Below are 19,063 nucleotides of genomic sequence, written 5' to 3'. Positions count from 1 at the left end.
ATACATGGGTCACCTCTATCAAGTGCCCGCCTAATGTCATTTATTTTAGAATGTTATTGCTGGTGTATATATAACTGTCAATATTTTTTGAATTTGACGGCACTTGTGAGAATCCCCAACACGTCAAAATCAGTTGTATACTATAGCCAAAATTCGTCGGAATAGCGCTGTCACTATTAAGAAGTTGTTCCACGCCAAGGTTCGTTTAACCTACACGTTTTTCTTTTTCAGCAAACAAAAACTGTTGTTTTAGCAAACATTCCTTTTGTTATGAATAACAACATTTTCTGAGTGTAACATTTTTTTTTTCTAAATTTGAAATTGTCTTCTTTTCAACTTTGCGATTATTAAAAGTAATCTTTTGACATAACCATGGCGATAGGCGGTTAAACTTAAAACTACTTACTTTATTTTAATATTGGTCTCACAAAATTACAATCATGACATTATATAATAAATTTGGAGTATTTTTTTGTTTTTGGTAATTTAAAGGAAATGCATATTAAATAATTCAGCATCTGGATATTTTCTTATTGCTGTATTAATTACGCCAATTTCTTCTTCATCGCCTTCGGTAACTTCCGGTGGTAAAAGTTTGGTGGGTTTTTTATGCATGTGATATTTTTCTTTATGATGATTGTGATAATCTTTCATGAATTTATGAAAATTAATTACTTTGGAAACATCATCACTGGGATCTATACCCGTTACATGATTGATCCAATCCAAATATGAAGCTACTTTGGTGAATGCTGCAGGATAACCACGATCACAACCAAATATGCTACCAAAAGATGTTATGCCAATCAGGACTCGTTTTCTAGATTTACGTCGTTGTAGAACCAAAGGTCCTCCGGAATCTCCATTGCATGTGGATTTTTGATAACGTCCACTAGTGCAAATATTAGTGGAACGATATGATTGGGGAAAATTATATTTGCACATATTTCCATCGATAATTCGAAGTTGTACATAACGTAAAACATTGCTGATGGCATGTACACCAGTTGCATAACGTCCCCAGCCAGAAGCAACGCCTAGCTTGTCCTCAAATGTTCGATATTCATAGTCACGTTTTGGCAATTGAATTGGTTGTATTCTTTCTAAATCAAATAGGAAACAAGTATTAATTGTTATTATGTGGGACGAAAAACAAAAACTAAGAATTATAAAAAAATTATTAGCACTGGAGAAATGCTTATGTTCACAAAAAAAAAGTTTTTCGGATTCAAAATTAATTGATCCAATTAATTTTTTAATTGAAATGTCTTCAATCACGAAAATGATAGTATCAATCACATTTTTAATTAAGCATCAAAAAAATACTTGATTAAAAAATTAATTGATTTCATTAGCAAATTTCAATTAGTTTTTTAATAAAAAAACGAAACTATTTGTAATCGCTATACTATATTTCAATCACTTTCTTTAACTATTTTCAATCCTTTTAAGTTTGATTCAAAAATTTATAGTTTCAAAAAAATTTTGTTTAAGAATTTAAAAAATATATCCATAATTTTTTAACTGTCTTATTCTTCCGAGTTTGATTAAAAAGTTAATTGTATCAATTAATTTTTTAATTGACTTAATTGATTTAATGTTTGTAGTTTGATTGAAAGATTAATAGTATCGATTAATTTTTTAATTGAAAAAGTTTTCAGCTTCAATCAACTTTTTAATTGGGACTATTTTGGTGATTTTTTTTCTGTGATTCAACACGCTTTCAAATATTTTTATCAAAGGCTAACATTTTTTATTAAAAATTTTTAAATGAAAGTAGTTCGGCCAGGCCGAATCTTATGTACCCTCCATCATGGATTGCGTAGAAACTTCTACCACAATCGAATTACTTGGGTTGCGGTAACTCTTGCCGATGGCAAGGTATCTTAAAAAATCCTTAACGCCGTCTTCTAAATTGTAAGTTAGTCCATACGGGGGATATATTAAACAAAAAAGGCCGATTAAAGACATATATAATTCAGTTCGACAAAATTTTCTATAGAAATAAAATGTTGACATAGTTTTCTATAGAAATAAAATGTTGACATAGTTTTCTATAGAAATAAAATGTTGACATAGTTTTCTACAGAAATAAAATTTTGACATTATTTTCTATAGAAATAGAATTTTGACAAAACTTTCTATAGAAATAAAATGTTGAGAAAATTTTCTATAGAAATAAAAATTTGACAAAATTTTCTACAGAAATAAAAATTTGACAAAACTTTCTATAGTAATAAAATTTTGACAAAATTTTGGTAGATTATTTTTGGCGATATGGACCAATTTTTGTGTGATTGGCCATTGACTATATATAACTATGGACCGATATGGACCAATTTTTGCATGGCTGTTAGCGGCTATATAGTAGCGAAATTTCAACCGAATCGGATGAATTTTGCTCCTCCAAGAGGTTCCGGAGGTCAAATATGGGAATCGATTTATATGGGGGCTATATATAATTAGGGACCGATATAGACCAATTTTTGCATGGTTGTTAGATACCATATACTAAGACCACATACAAAATTTCAACCGGATCGGATGAATTTTGCTCCTCCAAGAGGCTCCGGAGGTCAAATCTGGGCATCGGTTTATATGGGGGGCGATATATATTTATGGACCGATATGGACCAATTTTTGCATGGTTGTTATCGACCATATACTAAGACCACATACCAAATTTCAACCGGATCGGATGAATTTTGCTCCTCTAAGAAGCTCCGGAGGTTAAATCTGGGGATCGGATTATATGGGGGCTATATATAATTATGGACCGATATGGACCAATTTTTGCATGGTTGTTATCGACCATATACTAAGACCACATACCAAATTTCAACCGGATCGGATGAATTTTGCTCCTCCAAGAGGCTCCGGAGGTCAAATCTGGGCATCGGTTTATATGGGGGCTATATATAATTATGTACCGATGTGGACCAATTTTTGCATGCTAGTTAGATACCATATACTAACACCATGTAGCAACTTTGAGCCGGATCGGATGAAATTTGCTTCTCTTAGAGGCTCCGCAAGCCAAATCGGTGGATCAGTTTATATGGGGGCTGTATGTAATTTGCTTCTCTTAGAGGCTCCGTAAGCCAAATCGGGGGATCGGTTTATATGGGGGGCTATATGTAATTATGGACCGATGTGGACCAATTTTTGCAAGGTTGTTAGAGACCATATACTAACACCTTAGAGCAATCGCAAGCCAAATTTGGGGGTCCGTTTATATGGGGGCTATACGTAAAAGTGGACCGATATGACCCATTTGCAATACCATCTGACCTACATCAATAACAACTACTTGTGCCAAGTTTCAAGTCGATAGCTTGTTTCGTTCGGAAGTTAGCGTGATTTCAACAGACGGACGGACATGCTCAGATTGACTCAGATCTTCACCACGACCCAGAATATATATACTTTATGGGGTCTTAGAGCAATATTTCGATGTGTTACAAACGGAATGACAAAGTTAATATACCCTATGGTGGAGGGTATAACAAACATTATCCTCATAGAAAAAGTCTGCTAAAAACAGCTGTCGAACAACTAATTGTAAAATTTTTAGTTTATAAATTTTGTCCCCAAAGCATATTTAAACATATTTCCATTGTAATATACTTACAAGCTCCTAGATACAATCAGCAAACATTTTATTTGCTGTTATTCCTCAATATGTTAAATATTCAGATTTTTGGGCAAATATTATAGATATTCATAAAATATTGTTTTAATTGTGTTAGGATAGCTCTTATGTTAACATTTTTAGTTGTTTCAGTCAAACTAAAACATGAGCTAAAAAAAATTGCAGACAATGTTTGCTATTTCAGCAAACAGTGAATGCTTTTTTAGTAGACTTTTTGCTGTTTTAGCAGACCGTTTTGCTGTCCCTACTGATAAATTTATTTGGGTATTGAAACCTCCAGCATTTTAATGTGAATACATTTTTTTCCGTACCCTTGCTCGTTAGCGTGATACTGGCAGTTTTGCATCGCATCCATCTAGTGGACGAAAAAAATGGTAACAAATTCAGAAATAATCCGATAAGTGAAGACAAGATTTGATCGAAATCCACGCCACACAAATTGCAAGGACTTAACGGTGACAAAAAAGTTAGAACGAAAAGAGTTAAGGAGTTGTTCACTTGAACAAAAACAAAATGGTTGGGGTACATGCCAAAGAGCTCCGATGAAAATTTACACCTTTGATTGGTCACTAGAACTCAAGCGCCGCCGTAACTGCCGGTGGTCACTCCCCGCTCGTACTCATCTACCCTGGGGTCAAAAAAACCTAATATTATCGGGAAAATGTCCATAAGGACAGCATTAAAGCTTTTGACAGACAAATATTTCTTCACACACAACAATTTTGTTTCTTATTCAATCACGAAATTAATTGATCCAATTCATTTTTTTTAAATTGAAATGTCTACAATCACGGAAATGACGGTATCAATTCAAAAATTATTTGAAAGTTAATTAAAAAATTAATTGACACTATTAATTTTTGTGATTGATTTTTGTTTCAATTAAAAAATTTGTTGAATCCATTAAACTTTTTAATTGAATATTTTTTTAAAACTCATTAAAGTCTAATCATAAAAATTTTTCGTGAATTTTTTTTTCTGTGCAGTATAAAAGCATCATGTTTTGCTTTTTCTTTTGCATATAACTTACCATTGTAATTGATCGGTTTTGGAAGCTGTACAATGGCAATATCATCTTTAAGTCTTCTTGGATTCCATGTGGGAAAAATTATAAAATCCCTACGATGAACCATTAAGCGAATTTGACCTTTTTCTTGGGGATTTTTAATATCGTGAGCTCCAATAAAGACCAAGGCACGTGAAGCCCTTTGGTTTTTTGATCACATAAAGTAAAAAGAATGATATCCATTATTTTGGAAAATGTATATCCCAAAACAAATAAGGAACAAAAAACCTACATATCCACACAATGAGCAGCTGTTAGAACATATTCATGTGATATCAATGAACCACCACACCAATAGAGGCCCTTTGGACGTTGCAGCAAAAGACCAATTTGATAGGGAAAACTTTCTTGATTGGCTTCATTGCCACCGAAAATTCTATTCATAGCTTCTTTGGTAATCTCATTATCACCCATGGGTTCTGCTTCCAAATTTAACACTAACGGCTCATCGGTCATATTTAGTTGTTTCATAAGCCTTTTTGGTACGGGATGCATTGAAACCAAATACATGGGCTTAACTTTATTCCATTCAATGGCATAGGATAGGCTTAATGCTGTACAATAATAAATTATCCAATTGCACTTGAGCATGGCAAATCCAAGGAACAGGTTTCAGGATATTTTACAAATTATATTGTGAGAAACACTATACACTTGATTTCTGAATGAATTCACTTAGAAGAGACGTCCCATCATATACCAATGTCCGTTTGGATTTTCTTCCTTTCAATTTGCATTTAAATTTCTCATCTATTATTTTGCTCTTTATTATTTTTTTATGTAATTAGTTTACAATTCCATGGATTGAGTTGTTTTTTTCCTTTTTTTGTAAATCACTTTTGTCCAATAACTTAATAATTTCTTGGCACGTGCGCGTTTATTGTTGTCCGAAGACTAAAGCCGTTGCATGTTACCGTTTTCATTTTTATAAAAAAAATCCATGATTATTTTCTGGTGTCCGAGTCGCAACACACCCCGTGACCACCCTGTTCATTACATTCATAATTATTTTATAGTTGGCTCTGCGCCTATGCGGCTTTTCCATTTCATTTGGCGATACTATTCATACGACAAGTTGCATCATCATTAGCTTGCCGCAATTCATTCATCCATTCAATAACAATCTACAAGTAGTCAAGACAAAAGTGTTTCAGTGGTAATTAGAAGTAGCCACTGGGTCTGTATGTTTGCATGCCACAAATGCTCCATTCATACATAATCTGAGCGCGCTCGAGCCTCGCCTTTAGTATGTGGTGTGGACGAGAAAGGTGAGAGCAGATGGTCAAAAGCGCCAATGTCTGCACACCGACACTCGTCAAGCGTTATAAATTTGCGTGTAACTGGCCCCATTGAGTAATTGTGAGAAAATATACACAGTTTTTTCTCACCACCATTTTCATACAACAACAACACCCTTGCATGAGAAAAAAAATAAACAACAACAATAATTTCAAAGATTTTAATTGGTCGTTTACAAAGAGCAATTATCATCATTTTATCACCCTATCATTTAATGTGGTATATTGCCTCACATTACAATCACATTTTGGTTTGAATTCTTTTTGTTAATTTAAATTAAAATTTCATTGAAATGGCTCTAATACTCTAATACAATTGTGGTGTTTGTAGTTTTTCTATAGAAAGCTCAGACTGTCGTTAGTTATAGAAATTAAATTTTGCAAACAAAACAAAAGACTTAAGGCACAAACTTGGGCTAGATTGCTTTCTTTATAAAAAAACACACACACACACAAAATGAATGTAACGTAAAACCTATGGAGATACAGACCAAAACCATCAAGAAGTAATAGTAATCCTTGACAGTCGAAAACCAATTCTGGGAAATAGAAATCCCACAACCGACAGATGGGTCGAAAAAGGGACGATCGAACGAATAATCTGGCATCTATAGTAGAGATAGGGGATGGCTGCTGGTCACAATACGTACAATTGTAACGTTGGTAGTTTTTTATACAGATGTAGTAAAAAAGAAAAGACTTAAGACACAAACTTTGTTTATTTGAACAGAGAAAAAAAACCAAGCAATACAAAAGACTTAAGACACAATCTCTGTTTATATAAAGAGAGTTTGTGTCTTATGTCTTTTGTTTTTCTACATCTGTATAAAACGACCAACGATACAATTGTGAGATTCTGTAAGATATCAGAAAAGATAATTATTATAAAGTATAATTGTTATACACGTGGATCGGATAAGAGTCAAATAAGTGAAATGATGATGTCTGCGGTGACCAATGAAACTTAATCGGGCTGTCACTTTAACTTAACCTAACCATGACTGCAGAGATTTAGTTTCTGACAATACATATAATTTTGGTATTGGTCGTTTATTAAATAAATCTAAATCTAGGGTCAGTTATGAAAATTAAATTGTGGGATCAAACAAAACACTTAAGGTCAAAAGATTGGCGGTTGAGGATAATGGGACAACGTAGAGATCATAATAAGAATCAAAAAGTAGACTTTTGATTTTGTTAGTGATTCCATCCAAAGATGTAGATTCTTTAAAATTAAAAACAAAAATAGCTTTAAATCTAGGCTCTTTAAAATTAAAATTACGATAGAAATGTTATTTATCGAATTTTCATTATCTTTCTTTTCTTTGTTAACAAAGCCATGACATGACAATTTAAAAATTAAAACAAAAAATCTTTTCTTAACTACAAAAAAAAAAAAAACAAGGCCGTAAGTTCCGCCAGGCCGAATCTTATGTACCCTCCACCATGGATTGCGTAGAAACTTCTACGAAAGACTGCCATCCACAATCGAAATACTTGGGTTGTGGTATTTTTAAACATTTTAACATCGTTTTCTAAATTGTGAGTTAGTCCATACGTGGTATATATTAGACAAAAAAGTTATGTATAGTTAAGTCTACAAATAATTACGAATCGATATGGACTTTTTGCACGGTACGTAGAGAGCCAGAATTGAAATATGGGGGTCGCTTATATGGGGGCTATATACAATTATGAACTTGATATGGACCAATTTTTGTGGGATTGGAAATCGATTTATCTGAGGGATATATATAACTATAGACCGATATGGACCTAGTTAGGTATGGTTGTTAACGACCATATACTAGCACAATGTACCAAATTTCAACTCACTCGGATGAAATTTGCTCCTCCAAAACCAAATCTCGGGATCGGTTGATATGGGGCTATATATGATTATGGACTGATATGGATCGCTTTTGGCATGGTTGTTAAATATCATATACTACCACCACGTACCAAATTTTAACCAGATCGGATGAATTTTGCTTCTCCAAAAGGCACCGGAGGTCAAATCTGGGGATCGGTTTGAGGCCATATATTAACACCACGTACAAAATTTCAAGTGAATCGGATGAATTTTGGTCTTCCAAGAGGCTCCGGAGATCAAATCTGGTGATCGGTTTATATGGGGGCAATATAAATTTATGGACCGATGTGGACCAATTTTTGCATGGTTGTTAGAGAACATATTCTAACACCATGTACCAAATTTCAGCCGGATCGAATGAAATTTGCTTCTCTTAGAGGCCTCGCAAGCCAAATCAGGGGGTCGGTTTATATGGGGGCTATATATAATTATGGACCGATGTGGACCAATTTTTGCATGTTTGTTAGAGACCATATACTAACACCATGTACCAAATTTCAGCCGGATCGGGTGAAATTTGCTTCTCTTAGAGGCCTCGCAAGCCAAATCGGGGGATCGGTTTATATGGGGGCTATATATAATTATGGACCGATGTCGACCAATTTTTTCATAGTTGATAGAGACCATATATTAACACCATGTACAAAATGTCAGCGGGATCGGATGAAATTTGCTTCTCTTAAAGGATCGGTAAGCCAAATTTGGGGGTCCGTTTATATGGGGGCTAAACGTAAAAGTGGACCGATATGGCCCATTTGCAATACCATCCGACCTACATCAATAACAACTACTTGTGCCAAGTTTCAAGTCGAAAGCTTGTTTCGTTCGGAAGTTAGCGTGATTTCAACAGACGGACGGACGGACGGACATGCTCAGATCGACTCAGAATTTCACCACGACCCAGAATATATATACTTTATGGGGTCATAGAGCAATATTTCGATGTGTTACAGACGGAATGACAAAGTTAATATACCCCCCATCCTATGGTGGAGGGTATAAAAAAACTTTAATGGCCAGTTTCTCATCCTCCGATTAATTTTTAACCGGAGGATAGTCTACCGAATGGTTCCGTATCATAGAGAAACTGGAAAAAATTAAGTTTAGATTAAATATGGTTTATATTAATATTTTTTTTATTATATTTATAAATAGCAAATCTTCTGAATTGGTGCCTTGAATAATAAAACTTGGCGCAAAGTTTTTTTACACCGCATTCTAGTTCGTAAACTTAAGATTTAAGTTAAGATTTAAAAATAATAAATTCGATTTTTGTACATAATCACAACATAGTTTGTAAGATTAACGTACTTTTCTAACGGCCATTTTCATGTAGCTCCGTTAGGCTTTAACTGTCTGTTAACAGAAAGTAAATTGCAAAGATCTTTTCTCCAGTTAACTTTAACTGAAAAATTTCTAGCAGTTAAGCTCCTAACTGGCATATAAAATGTATAGGCAAGATGACAGATCTGTCCATAGATCGGTGTAAAAATTAGTTAGCTAATGCAGCACTAACGGAGCTTCATGAAAATGGGGGTAAATATAGAAATAGTTTTTTTGTTGCCAATAAGTCTCTACAAAAGCCTATAAGCCGCAGAGGCGGAAAAAAATTTGTATATATTATAAATTAATTAAAGACTTTCAAAAAAACAAAAGAAACTTATATGTTAATGAGTACAATTGTTTGTTTATTTTTCCATGAAATTTGAGAGTTTTGGGGACGAAATCGTCTTTATTCAGGGACAAGAGCTAGAAAAAATCTAGTCTTAAGCCAATATATGCATCATGACATTAAGGGAATATGTTATTGTTTCTAAATTTTCTATAGAAATAAAACTGACAAAATTTTCTATAGAAATAAAATTTTGGCAAAATTTTCTATTTTCTATAGAAATAAAATTTTGACAAAATTTTCTATAGAAATAAAATCTTGACAAATTTTCTATAGAAAAAAAAAATTTGACAAAATTTTCTATAGAAATAAAATTTTGACAAAATTTTCTATAAAAATAAAATTTTGACAAAATTTTCTGTTTGTTCGGTAGTTTTTTTGTAGAATTTTCTCTAAATTTTGCCAGATTATTTTTGGCTCGAGTGGCAACCATTAGCGTAGCTAGACAATTTTCCTAGGGGGGGCTATAGCCCCCCTAGCTAAAAATTTATAGACTGAACTTATAGGTTCAATTATTGTTTTATTTCATAAAAAAGAATAAAAAATAGACATCAAAATAATATATAATAAAGCAACTTAAAGTAGTTCAAATAGTTTAAAACAAGTATATACGGCCGTAAGTTCGGCCAGGCCGAAGCTTATGTACCCTCCACCATGAATTGCGTAGAAATTTCTACTGCAGAATGTCATCCACAATCCACGAATTATTTGGGTAGCGGTAACACTTGCCGATGGCAAGGTATCTTAAAACTTCCTAACACCGTAATATATACCACATAGTCCATACGTGGTATATATTAAACTAAAAAAGGCCTATCAAATACGTACCAATAAGTTTAAAGTTTCTATAGAAATAAAATTTTGACAAAATAAAATTTTGACAACATTTTCTATAGAAGTAAAATTTGGAAAAAAATTTCTATAGAAATAAAATTTGGAAAATTTTTTCTATAGAAATAAAATTTTGACAAAATTTTCTATAGAAATAAAATTTTGACAAAATTTTCTATAGAAATAAAATTTTGACAAAATTTTCTATAGAAGTAAAATTTTGACAAAATTTTCTACAGAAATAACATTTTGACAATGTTTTCTATAAAAATAAAATTTTGGTAGATTATTTTTAGCTCGAGTGGCAACCATGATTATGAACCGATATGGACCAATTTTTGTGTGATTGGGGATCGGCTATATATAACTATAGACCGATATGGACCACTTTTGGCATGGTTATTAGAGGCCTTATACTAACACCACGTTGCAAATTTCAACCGGATCGGATGAATTTGCTCCTCCAAGAGACTCCGGAGATCAAATCTGGGGAACGGTTTATATGGGGGCTATATATTATTATGGACCGATATGGACCAATTCGTGCGTGTTTGTTAGAGACCACATTCTAACACCATGTTCCAGATTTCAACAGGATCGGATGAATTTTGCTCCTCCAAGAGGTTCCGGAGGACAAATCTGGGGATCGATTTATATGGGGGCTATATATAATTACGGACCGATATGGACCAATTCTTGCATGGTTATTAGAGACCATATACTAACACCACGTACCAAATTTCAACCGTATCGGATGAATTTTGCTCCTCTAAGAGGTTCCGGAGGTCAAATCTGGGGATCGGTTTATATGGGGGCTATATATAATTATGGACCGATGTGGACCAATTTTTGCATGGTCATTAGAGAACAAGTACCAACACCACGTACCAAATTTCAGCCGGATCGGATGAAATTTGCTTCTCTTAGATGCTCCGCAAGCCAAATCGGGGGATCGGTTTATATGGGGCTAAATATAATTATGAGCCGATGTCTACCAATTTTTCCATGGTTGTTAGAGACCATATACTAACACCATGTACCAAATTCCAGCCGGATCGGATGAAATTTGCTTCTCTTAGAGCAATCGCAAGTCAAATTTGGGGGTCCGTTTATATGGGGGCTATACGTAAAAGTGGACCGATATGGACCAATTTTTGCATGGTTGTTAGAGACCATATACCAATATCATGTACCAAATTTCAGCCGGATCGGATGAAATTTGCTTCTCTTTGAGGCTCCGCAAGCCAAATCGGGGGATCGGTTTATATGGGGGCTATATATAATTATGGACCGATGTGGACCAATTTTTGCATGGTTGTTAGAGACCATATACCAACATCATGTATCAAATTTCAGCCGGATCGGATGAAATTTGCTTCTTTTAGAGGCTCCACAAGCCAAATCTGGGGATCGGTTTATATGGGGGCTATATATAATTAAGGACCGATATGGACCAATTTTTGCACGGTTGTTAGAGACCATATACCAACACCATGTACCAAATTTCAGCCGGATCGGATGAAATTTGCTTCTCTTTTAGGCTCCGCAAGCCAAATCTGGGGATCGGTTTATATGGGGGCTATACATAATTATGAACCGATGTGGACCAATTTTTGCATGGTTGTTAGAGACCATATACCAACACCATATACCAAATTTCAGCCGGATCGGATGAAATATGCTTCTGTTAGAGGCTCCACAAGCCAAATCTGAGGGTCCCTTTATATGGGGGCTATACGCAAAAGTGGACCGATATGGCCTATTTTCAATACCATCCGACCTACATCGATAACAATTACTTGTGCCAAGTTTCAAGTCGATAGCTTATTTCGTTCGGAAGTTAGCGTGATTTCAACAGACGGACGGACATGCTTAGATCGACTCAGAATTTCACCACGACCCAGAATATATATACTTTATGGGGTCTTAGAGCAATATTTCGATGTGTTACAAACGGAATGACAAAGTTAATATACCCCCATCCTATGATGGAGGGTATAAAAAGAGTAAGAATAAATAAAAAGGTAAAAATTATTCAAATTTTGCCACAAAAATGCTAAATCCATTATAGAAAAATCGATAATTTTTGAAAATATTCAAACAAGCGTTAGAATGCATTAAAAATCATAAAAAAATATAAAAATTACTATAAATTAATGTTTCTTGAAGCTCGAGGTCTTTATAAATATTTATATAATTCTAACAAAAGGTCGACCAAAAATCAAATAAAAAACGAATAAATAAAAATTATTTATTTGGGAAAATATCACACAATTTTTTAATTCACATTCAAAACTCTGAATTCGGATCACACCGTAAGAAGTGATGCAAATTTATTGCAACGGCTGTTGAAACGGTGGACATTCGTTCTATGACGAGTTTCTATAACATTCATCGCTTCTCCGCCAATTTTGCACCACTTCCGGACCCAAAAAGAACATTTTCACTTCTTTTTTGGCGACGTTTTTTTGCAGCATTATTAAGATATTAATTTATGAAAGAATAGTTTTAATACCAATTACTATTTTTTAATTAAGATGACTAAACCAGACTAAACAATATAATAAAGGAGCTTTACAGCCTGTTTCTGTATGTCGAATGAGCTCTGTCGATCGACTAAAATGGAAACAAACAGCTGAATTTGTAACCAAAAAACAGCTGTTTCTATGCATTTCACTCGATCGATTGAACTCGTTCGACATACAGAAACAGGCTGTTGGTTATTCAACTAAACCATAAGTTCAATCACAGCTCTATTTCATAAATATCAGACTTCAAACATTGCCATCGGCAACTGCTACCACAACCCAAGTAATTCGATTGTGCATGAAAGTCTTTAGCGGAACTTTGTGTGGTTGTATATACTTTAATTTTTAATTTTTATAAAAATGTAAAATCGTAAATAGGTTTTCAAATTCTGGGGGGGGGCTACATTTTTTCTGTGGGGGGGGGGGGTCTAAGCCCCCTCCCCAGAGGCCTTCCTACGCTTATGGTGGCAACAGTGATAAGAATACGCCATTCGCTGAACTTTAACTAAACTTGTCGAATGCTGAAGTGCCGGCCATAGACCACAAATCATCCCAGCATAAAAATTTGGAAGTTGTTTCACAAACATTCCTATGCCTATCATGAACCTATGCCAGTTGATTTGAGAGAAAAAGTTTTTCAAATTGGGTCTAACCACATTCAGCCAATGCACAATTTTTCCCTTGAAAGTTAGCTTTCTTTGCAATACATAACAAGTTCTGTCTTTGAAGGATTTACCCTTAGACGATTCTTCTTTGCCCATATCTCAGCCATTCTTAAATTGTATGATCATTTCGTACCTTTCCACTTCCATTCTATTCTCGTGATTTATCCCTACATATTTTTTTTTTGTTTTTCTTTTTTATACCCTCCACCATAGGATGGGGGTATATTAACTTTGTCATTCCGTTTGTAACACATCGAAATATTGCTCTAAGACCCCATAAAGTATATATATTCTGGGTCGTGGTGAAATTCTGAGTCGATCTGAGCATGTCCGTCCGTCCGTCCGTTTGTTGAAATCACGCTAACTTCCGAACGAAACAAGCTATTGACTTGAAACTTGGCACAAGTAGTTTTTATTGATGTAGGTCGGATGGTATTGCAAATGGGCCATATCGGTCCACTTTTACGTTTAGCCCCCATATAAACCGACCCCCAAATTTGGCTTACCGATCCTCTAAGAGAAGCAAATTTCATCCGATCCCGCTGAAATTTGGTACATGGTGTTAATATATGGTCTCTATCATCTATGAAAAAATTGGTCGACATCGATTTGGCTTGCGAGGCCTCTAAGAGAAGCAAATTTCACCCGATCCGGCTGAAATTTGGTACATGATGTTAGTACATGGTCTCTAACAAACATGCAAAAATTGGTCCACATCGGTCAACTTTTACGTATAGCCCCCATATAAACGGACCCCCAAATTTGGCTTGCGATTGCTCTAAAAGAAGCAAATTTCATCCGATCCGGCTGAAATTTGGTACATGGTGTTAGTATATGGTCTCTAACAACCATGCAAAAATTTGTCCATATCGGTCCATAATTACATATAGCCCCCATATAAACCGATCCCCCGATTTGGCTTGCGGAGCCTTTAAGAAACCAAATTTCATCCGATCCGGCTGAAATTTGATACATGGTGTTTGTATATGTTCTCTAATGACCATGCAAAAATTGGTCCACATCGGCCCATAATTATATATAGCCCCCATATAAACCGATCCCCAGATTTGACCTGATTTGACCCGGAGCCTCTTAGAGAAGCTAAAATCATCCGATCCGATTGAAATTTGTTACTTGGTGTTAGTATATTGTCTCTAACAAACATGCCAAAAGTGGTCCATATCGGTCCATAATTATATATTGCCCCCATATAAGCCGATCCCAGATTTGATCTCCGGAGCCTCTTAGAGGAGCAAAATTCATCCGATCCGGTTTAAATTTGCAACGTGGTGTTAGGCCGTGATTAAGGCCGCTTATAACCATGCCATAATTGGTCCATATCGGTCTATAGTTATATATAGCCGATCCCCAATCACACAAAAATTGGTCCATATCGGTTTATAATCTTGGTTGCCACGCGAGCCAAAAATAATCTACCAAAATTTTATTTTTATAGAAAACATTGTCAAAATGTTATTAAATTTTGATTTCTATAGAAAATTTTGTCAAAATTTTATTTCTATAGAAAATTTTGTCAAAATTTTATTTCTATAGAAAATTTTGTAAAAATTTTATTTCTATAGAAAATTTTTTCCAAATTTTATTTCTATAGAAAATGTTTTCAAAATTTTATTTTGTCAAAACTTTATTTCTATAGAAACTGTAAACTTAATTATATACGTATTTAATCGGCCTTTTTTAGTTTAATATATACCAGGTATGGACTATGTGGTATATATTACGGTGTTAGGAAGTTTTAAGATACCTTGCCATAGGCAAGTGTTACGCAACCCAAGTAATTCGATTGTGGATGACAGTCTTCAGTAGAAGTTTCTAAGCAATCCATGGTGGAGGGTACATAAGCTTCGGCCTGGCCGAACTTACGGCCGTATATACTTGTTTTATATTACTCGAATAAGACGAGTTGAAAATTATTAGGTCATTGAGACTATGTTTATAAATAAATCGATAATACTTTTTAGTAACATTTGTTTTCGTATATGTACATACCCACTTTTGTGAGCTAAAAGTAAAGAAATGAAATTCATAAAAAATGCATATAATAAAATCTAATGCATTTATAAATTTGTGAAGTTTTAGCCCCTGTCTTCAAACCAAGATCACCCTTCAATAACATATAACTTCTCACACGAATTATGTGTATGATGTCGTTGCCTATAATACAAGATATGATAGCGTGCCTTTCATGGCAGACGTCATAGAGGAAGATATTGAATATTTTTTTGTTTTAATTTTTTTTGTATTTGTTTCCTTACAATTTTATGCACTTCGATGTTGATAGGCCTCTTTATAGATTCATGCATATGGATGAATGTTATTTCTTGTATCAGTTACACCTGAGAAATTGTAGTAAATTACTGAATGCGTAATAGTTGGATTTTGGGTCAGATGTATCCATTTCTTTCACTCGATATTAAACATTTCCAATGTGTTGATGCTTGATGTGAATTAACAAAATTTTTGATAAACAAATATCCTTTAGTATTTGCTTTTGGCTGTAAAGAAAGTTTGTTTGCAAGAAAAGCATAGACTTTTTGTAATAAACGTTGACCATTTGACAAGGCAAAATCAATTTTTTTTTTGAATTTTCTGGCTAATTCCATATTCACTCATAATTGTTCCCACTTCTACTGGGTTATTTCATTCGCAGCACTTTTTTCTATAATACAAATAATGTGGAAGAAATGATTCAATTTTATAAATTTTTAAAATTTTATTTCTCGTCCAGACGGAAAATCAAATGGCGGACCATGCAGTTTTTAAGGATTCACAAAGGTTATTAAAAAATACCTTATGTTTCATGGACATGGATAATGTAGATATGAAGTGCATACGATTGCTAAAGCTTGTCTTTTAAAAACAAAACAAAAAATGAAATTTAAAAAAGTCCGAAATTTTCTAGCCTGCTAAAGAAAGTTGATCGGGGAAATAACTAAGAACTTAATAAGAAACAAATTAAAAAGCTAAATTATAGCAAACGCTGAAGTTGCGGACACACGGGCAAGCCAACCAATTTTTTTTGGCCCTTTACCCAACCAAAAGATTGTTGAGATTTTGACCTTCTATAAAAATACAATTCTGACAAAATTTTGAGAATTTTTTTGACTTTTGACTTTTATTTTTTTTTATAGAAATGATATTTTGAAAAAATTTTCTAAATAAAATTTTAAGAAAATTTTCTATATTTTGAGAAAATTTTCTTTAGAAACAAAATTTTAAGAAAATTTTTTATAGAAATAAAATTTTGAGAAACTTTCTTATAGAAATAAGCTTTTGCGGAAATGTTCTATACAATATGTTGAGAAAATTTTCATTAGAAATACAAACGTGAGAAATTTATCTATAAAATTAACGCTTTGACAAAACTTTCTATAAAAATACAATATTGACAAAATGTTGAGATTGAGAACATTTTTATAGAAATTATATTTTGAGAAAAATTTCTATAGAAATAAAAAATTGAGAAAATTTTCAATTGAAATAAATTTTGACAAATTTTTTTAAAAATAAACAATTGGAAAAATTTGCTATAGTGATAAACTTTTGAGAAAAAGTTCTATAGAAATACAAATTTGAGAAAATTTTCTATAGAAATAAAATTTTGAGAAAATATTCTATAGAAAAAAATTTAAAAAATTTTCTGTAGAAATAAACAATTGAGAAAATTTCCTATAGTAATAAACTTTTGAGAAAATATTCTATAGAAATAAAATTTTGAGAAATTTTCTATAAAAATAAAAATTGCCTGTTTCGGTATCAGGCTAACATGAAATATAATAAGCAACGATGAGCCCGTCGCAAAACTAGGAAAAACACGACTAATGTACTCGTTAGAATTGTTGTTGTATCCTGGAAACCAGTTTCTGTAAGTTGTCACATGTTGTTGTAGTTGACTGTAGAAACAATAAGCATTGTTCGACTGTTCACCACTTAGGTGACTTCTAACAAATTAGCTTTCTAAAAATAAATTTCGTGTTGTTGCATTACTATGTAACAAAACGAAATAAAAATAAGATTAAGGGACTTGTAAGTTATATGAAAAGATGATGTACAGTGGGAGAAAAGATGATTCAATTTGTAAGAGGAAATTTCACAAATGTTTTCTCCATAAGGAGTTAGCATAAAGGGCCCAAAATTGAGTTATCTCTCCCAGCCAGATCTATACTAAAGGCTGTGGAAAGGTTCATTCGCCCGAACCGAAACATGTACAGTCCAGGCGTGTATAGATTTGTATATGGCGTTTTCTTTTCAATGGCTCTATTAACAATGTTCCTTAATCTATATCTGTCCATAAAGCTCGAAAAATAATTGTATAATTAGAAAAATTTGAGAAATTTAATTTAAATTTAACATTTTGACAAAAGTTCCCTTAGAAATCACATTTTGATATTTCTATAGAAATAAAATATTGACAAAACTTTCTATAAAAATGCAATTATGACAAAATGTTAGATTGAGAACATTTTTGATAGAAATTATATTTTTAGACAATTTTCTATAGAAACAAAATTTTGAGACAATTTTCTAAAGAATTAAAATATTGAGAAAATTTTCTATTAAAATAAAATTTTGAGAAGTTTTTGATTAGAAATAAAATTTGGAGAAAATTTTCTATAGAAATAAACTTTTGAGAACATTTTCTATAGGAATAAAATTTTGGGAAAATTTTCTATTGAAATAAAAGTTGGAGAAAATTTTATATAGAAATAAAATTTTCAGAAATTTTAAAATTTCTGAAAATTTTTTTCTATAAAACCAAATTTTGACAATATTTTCTATAGAAACAATGTTTGACAAAATTTTCTAAAGCAATAAAATTTCGACAAAATTTTCTATAGAAATAAAATTTTGACAAAATTTTCTATAAAAACAAAATTTTGAGAAAATTTTCTATAGAGATAATATTTTGACAAAATTTTCTTTAGAAATAAAATTTTGGGAAAATTTTCTAAAGAAATAAAATTTTCCAACAACAATAACAATATTGTTGGTTTGTACTTCAATCATATTTGTTGTTTTGATCTCAGCTTAAAAACCATTGCGTTGACTAAACTACAAGAGTAGCTTAACCAACAGAGGAAAATAATGTTTGTCAAATTTATTTGGGCATAGCCCTATAGACTGCAAGATGGTTGGATGGATGCACGTTTCGGAATTAACACATTCCTCATCAGCATCCTCTACTTGCAGCAAAACTATCAACCAATTATCAGAACAAATTCTGGTAGTTCACCAAACCAAAAGTGAACCACATTTGAACCTTCCGAAAAAAGGTTTATGATAGAGGGCTTTTGCCGAAATAAATCTTTGTACAAACATTTCTCTTTTCTTTTGCCAATTTCAAATCATCGATTTGAGTGCAGTTGGCTGGGTTTATTTTGAGCGTGCTTCCTCTTACTTCATTCGTTTTGTTTTGTTATTATGTGTTTGTACTTCAATCATATTTGTTGTTTTGAT

The 19,063-nt window shown here is 33.1% G+C and overlaps 1 protein-coding gene across 1 annotated transcript; it reads right to left on the bottom strand.

Annotated features, from left to right (window-relative positions):
• Window positions 1–379: 379 nt before the first annotated feature.
• On the bottom strand, window positions 380–5,598 carry LOC142234049 (brachyurin). The gene is made up of 3 exons (XM_075305120.1): window positions 4,951–5,598; window positions 4,683–4,858; window positions 380–1,103 (listed from the first exon to the last, which is right to left on the bottom strand). The coding sequence occupies exons 1-3, from the start codon at window positions 5,307–5,309 to the stop codon at window positions 487–489; spliced, it is 1,152 nt and encodes a 383-aa protein (XP_075161235.1). The 5' UTR covers window positions 5,310–5,598; the 3' UTR covers window positions 380–486.
• Window positions 5,599–19,063: the final 13,465 nt, after the last annotated feature.

This window comes from Haematobia irritans, chromosome 4, assembly GCF_050003625.1.
Source record: "Haematobia irritans isolate KBUSLIRL chromosome 4, ASM5000362v1, whole genome shotgun sequence".
Lineage (NCBI taxonomy): Eukaryota > Metazoa > Arthropoda > Insecta > Diptera > Muscidae > Haematobia > Haematobia irritans.
This window is presented reverse-complemented; position numbering and strand designations above follow the sequence as displayed.

Excerpts from the sequence above, each read along its gene's own strand:
- LOC142234049 (XM_075305120.1), bottom strand. The coding sequence starts at position 5,309 with ATGCTCAAGTGCAATTGGATAATTTATTATTGTACAGCATTAAGCCTA. Across the intron at positions 4,859-4,950 it reads GCTGCTCATTGTGTGGATAT|GGCTTCACGTGCCTTGGTCT; the intron begins GTAGGTTTTTTG and ends AAAAAACCAAAG. Across the intron at positions 1,104-4,682 it reads AAAACCGATCAATTACAATG|AAAGAATACAACCAATTCAA; the intron begins GTAAGTTATATG and ends TATTTGATTTAG.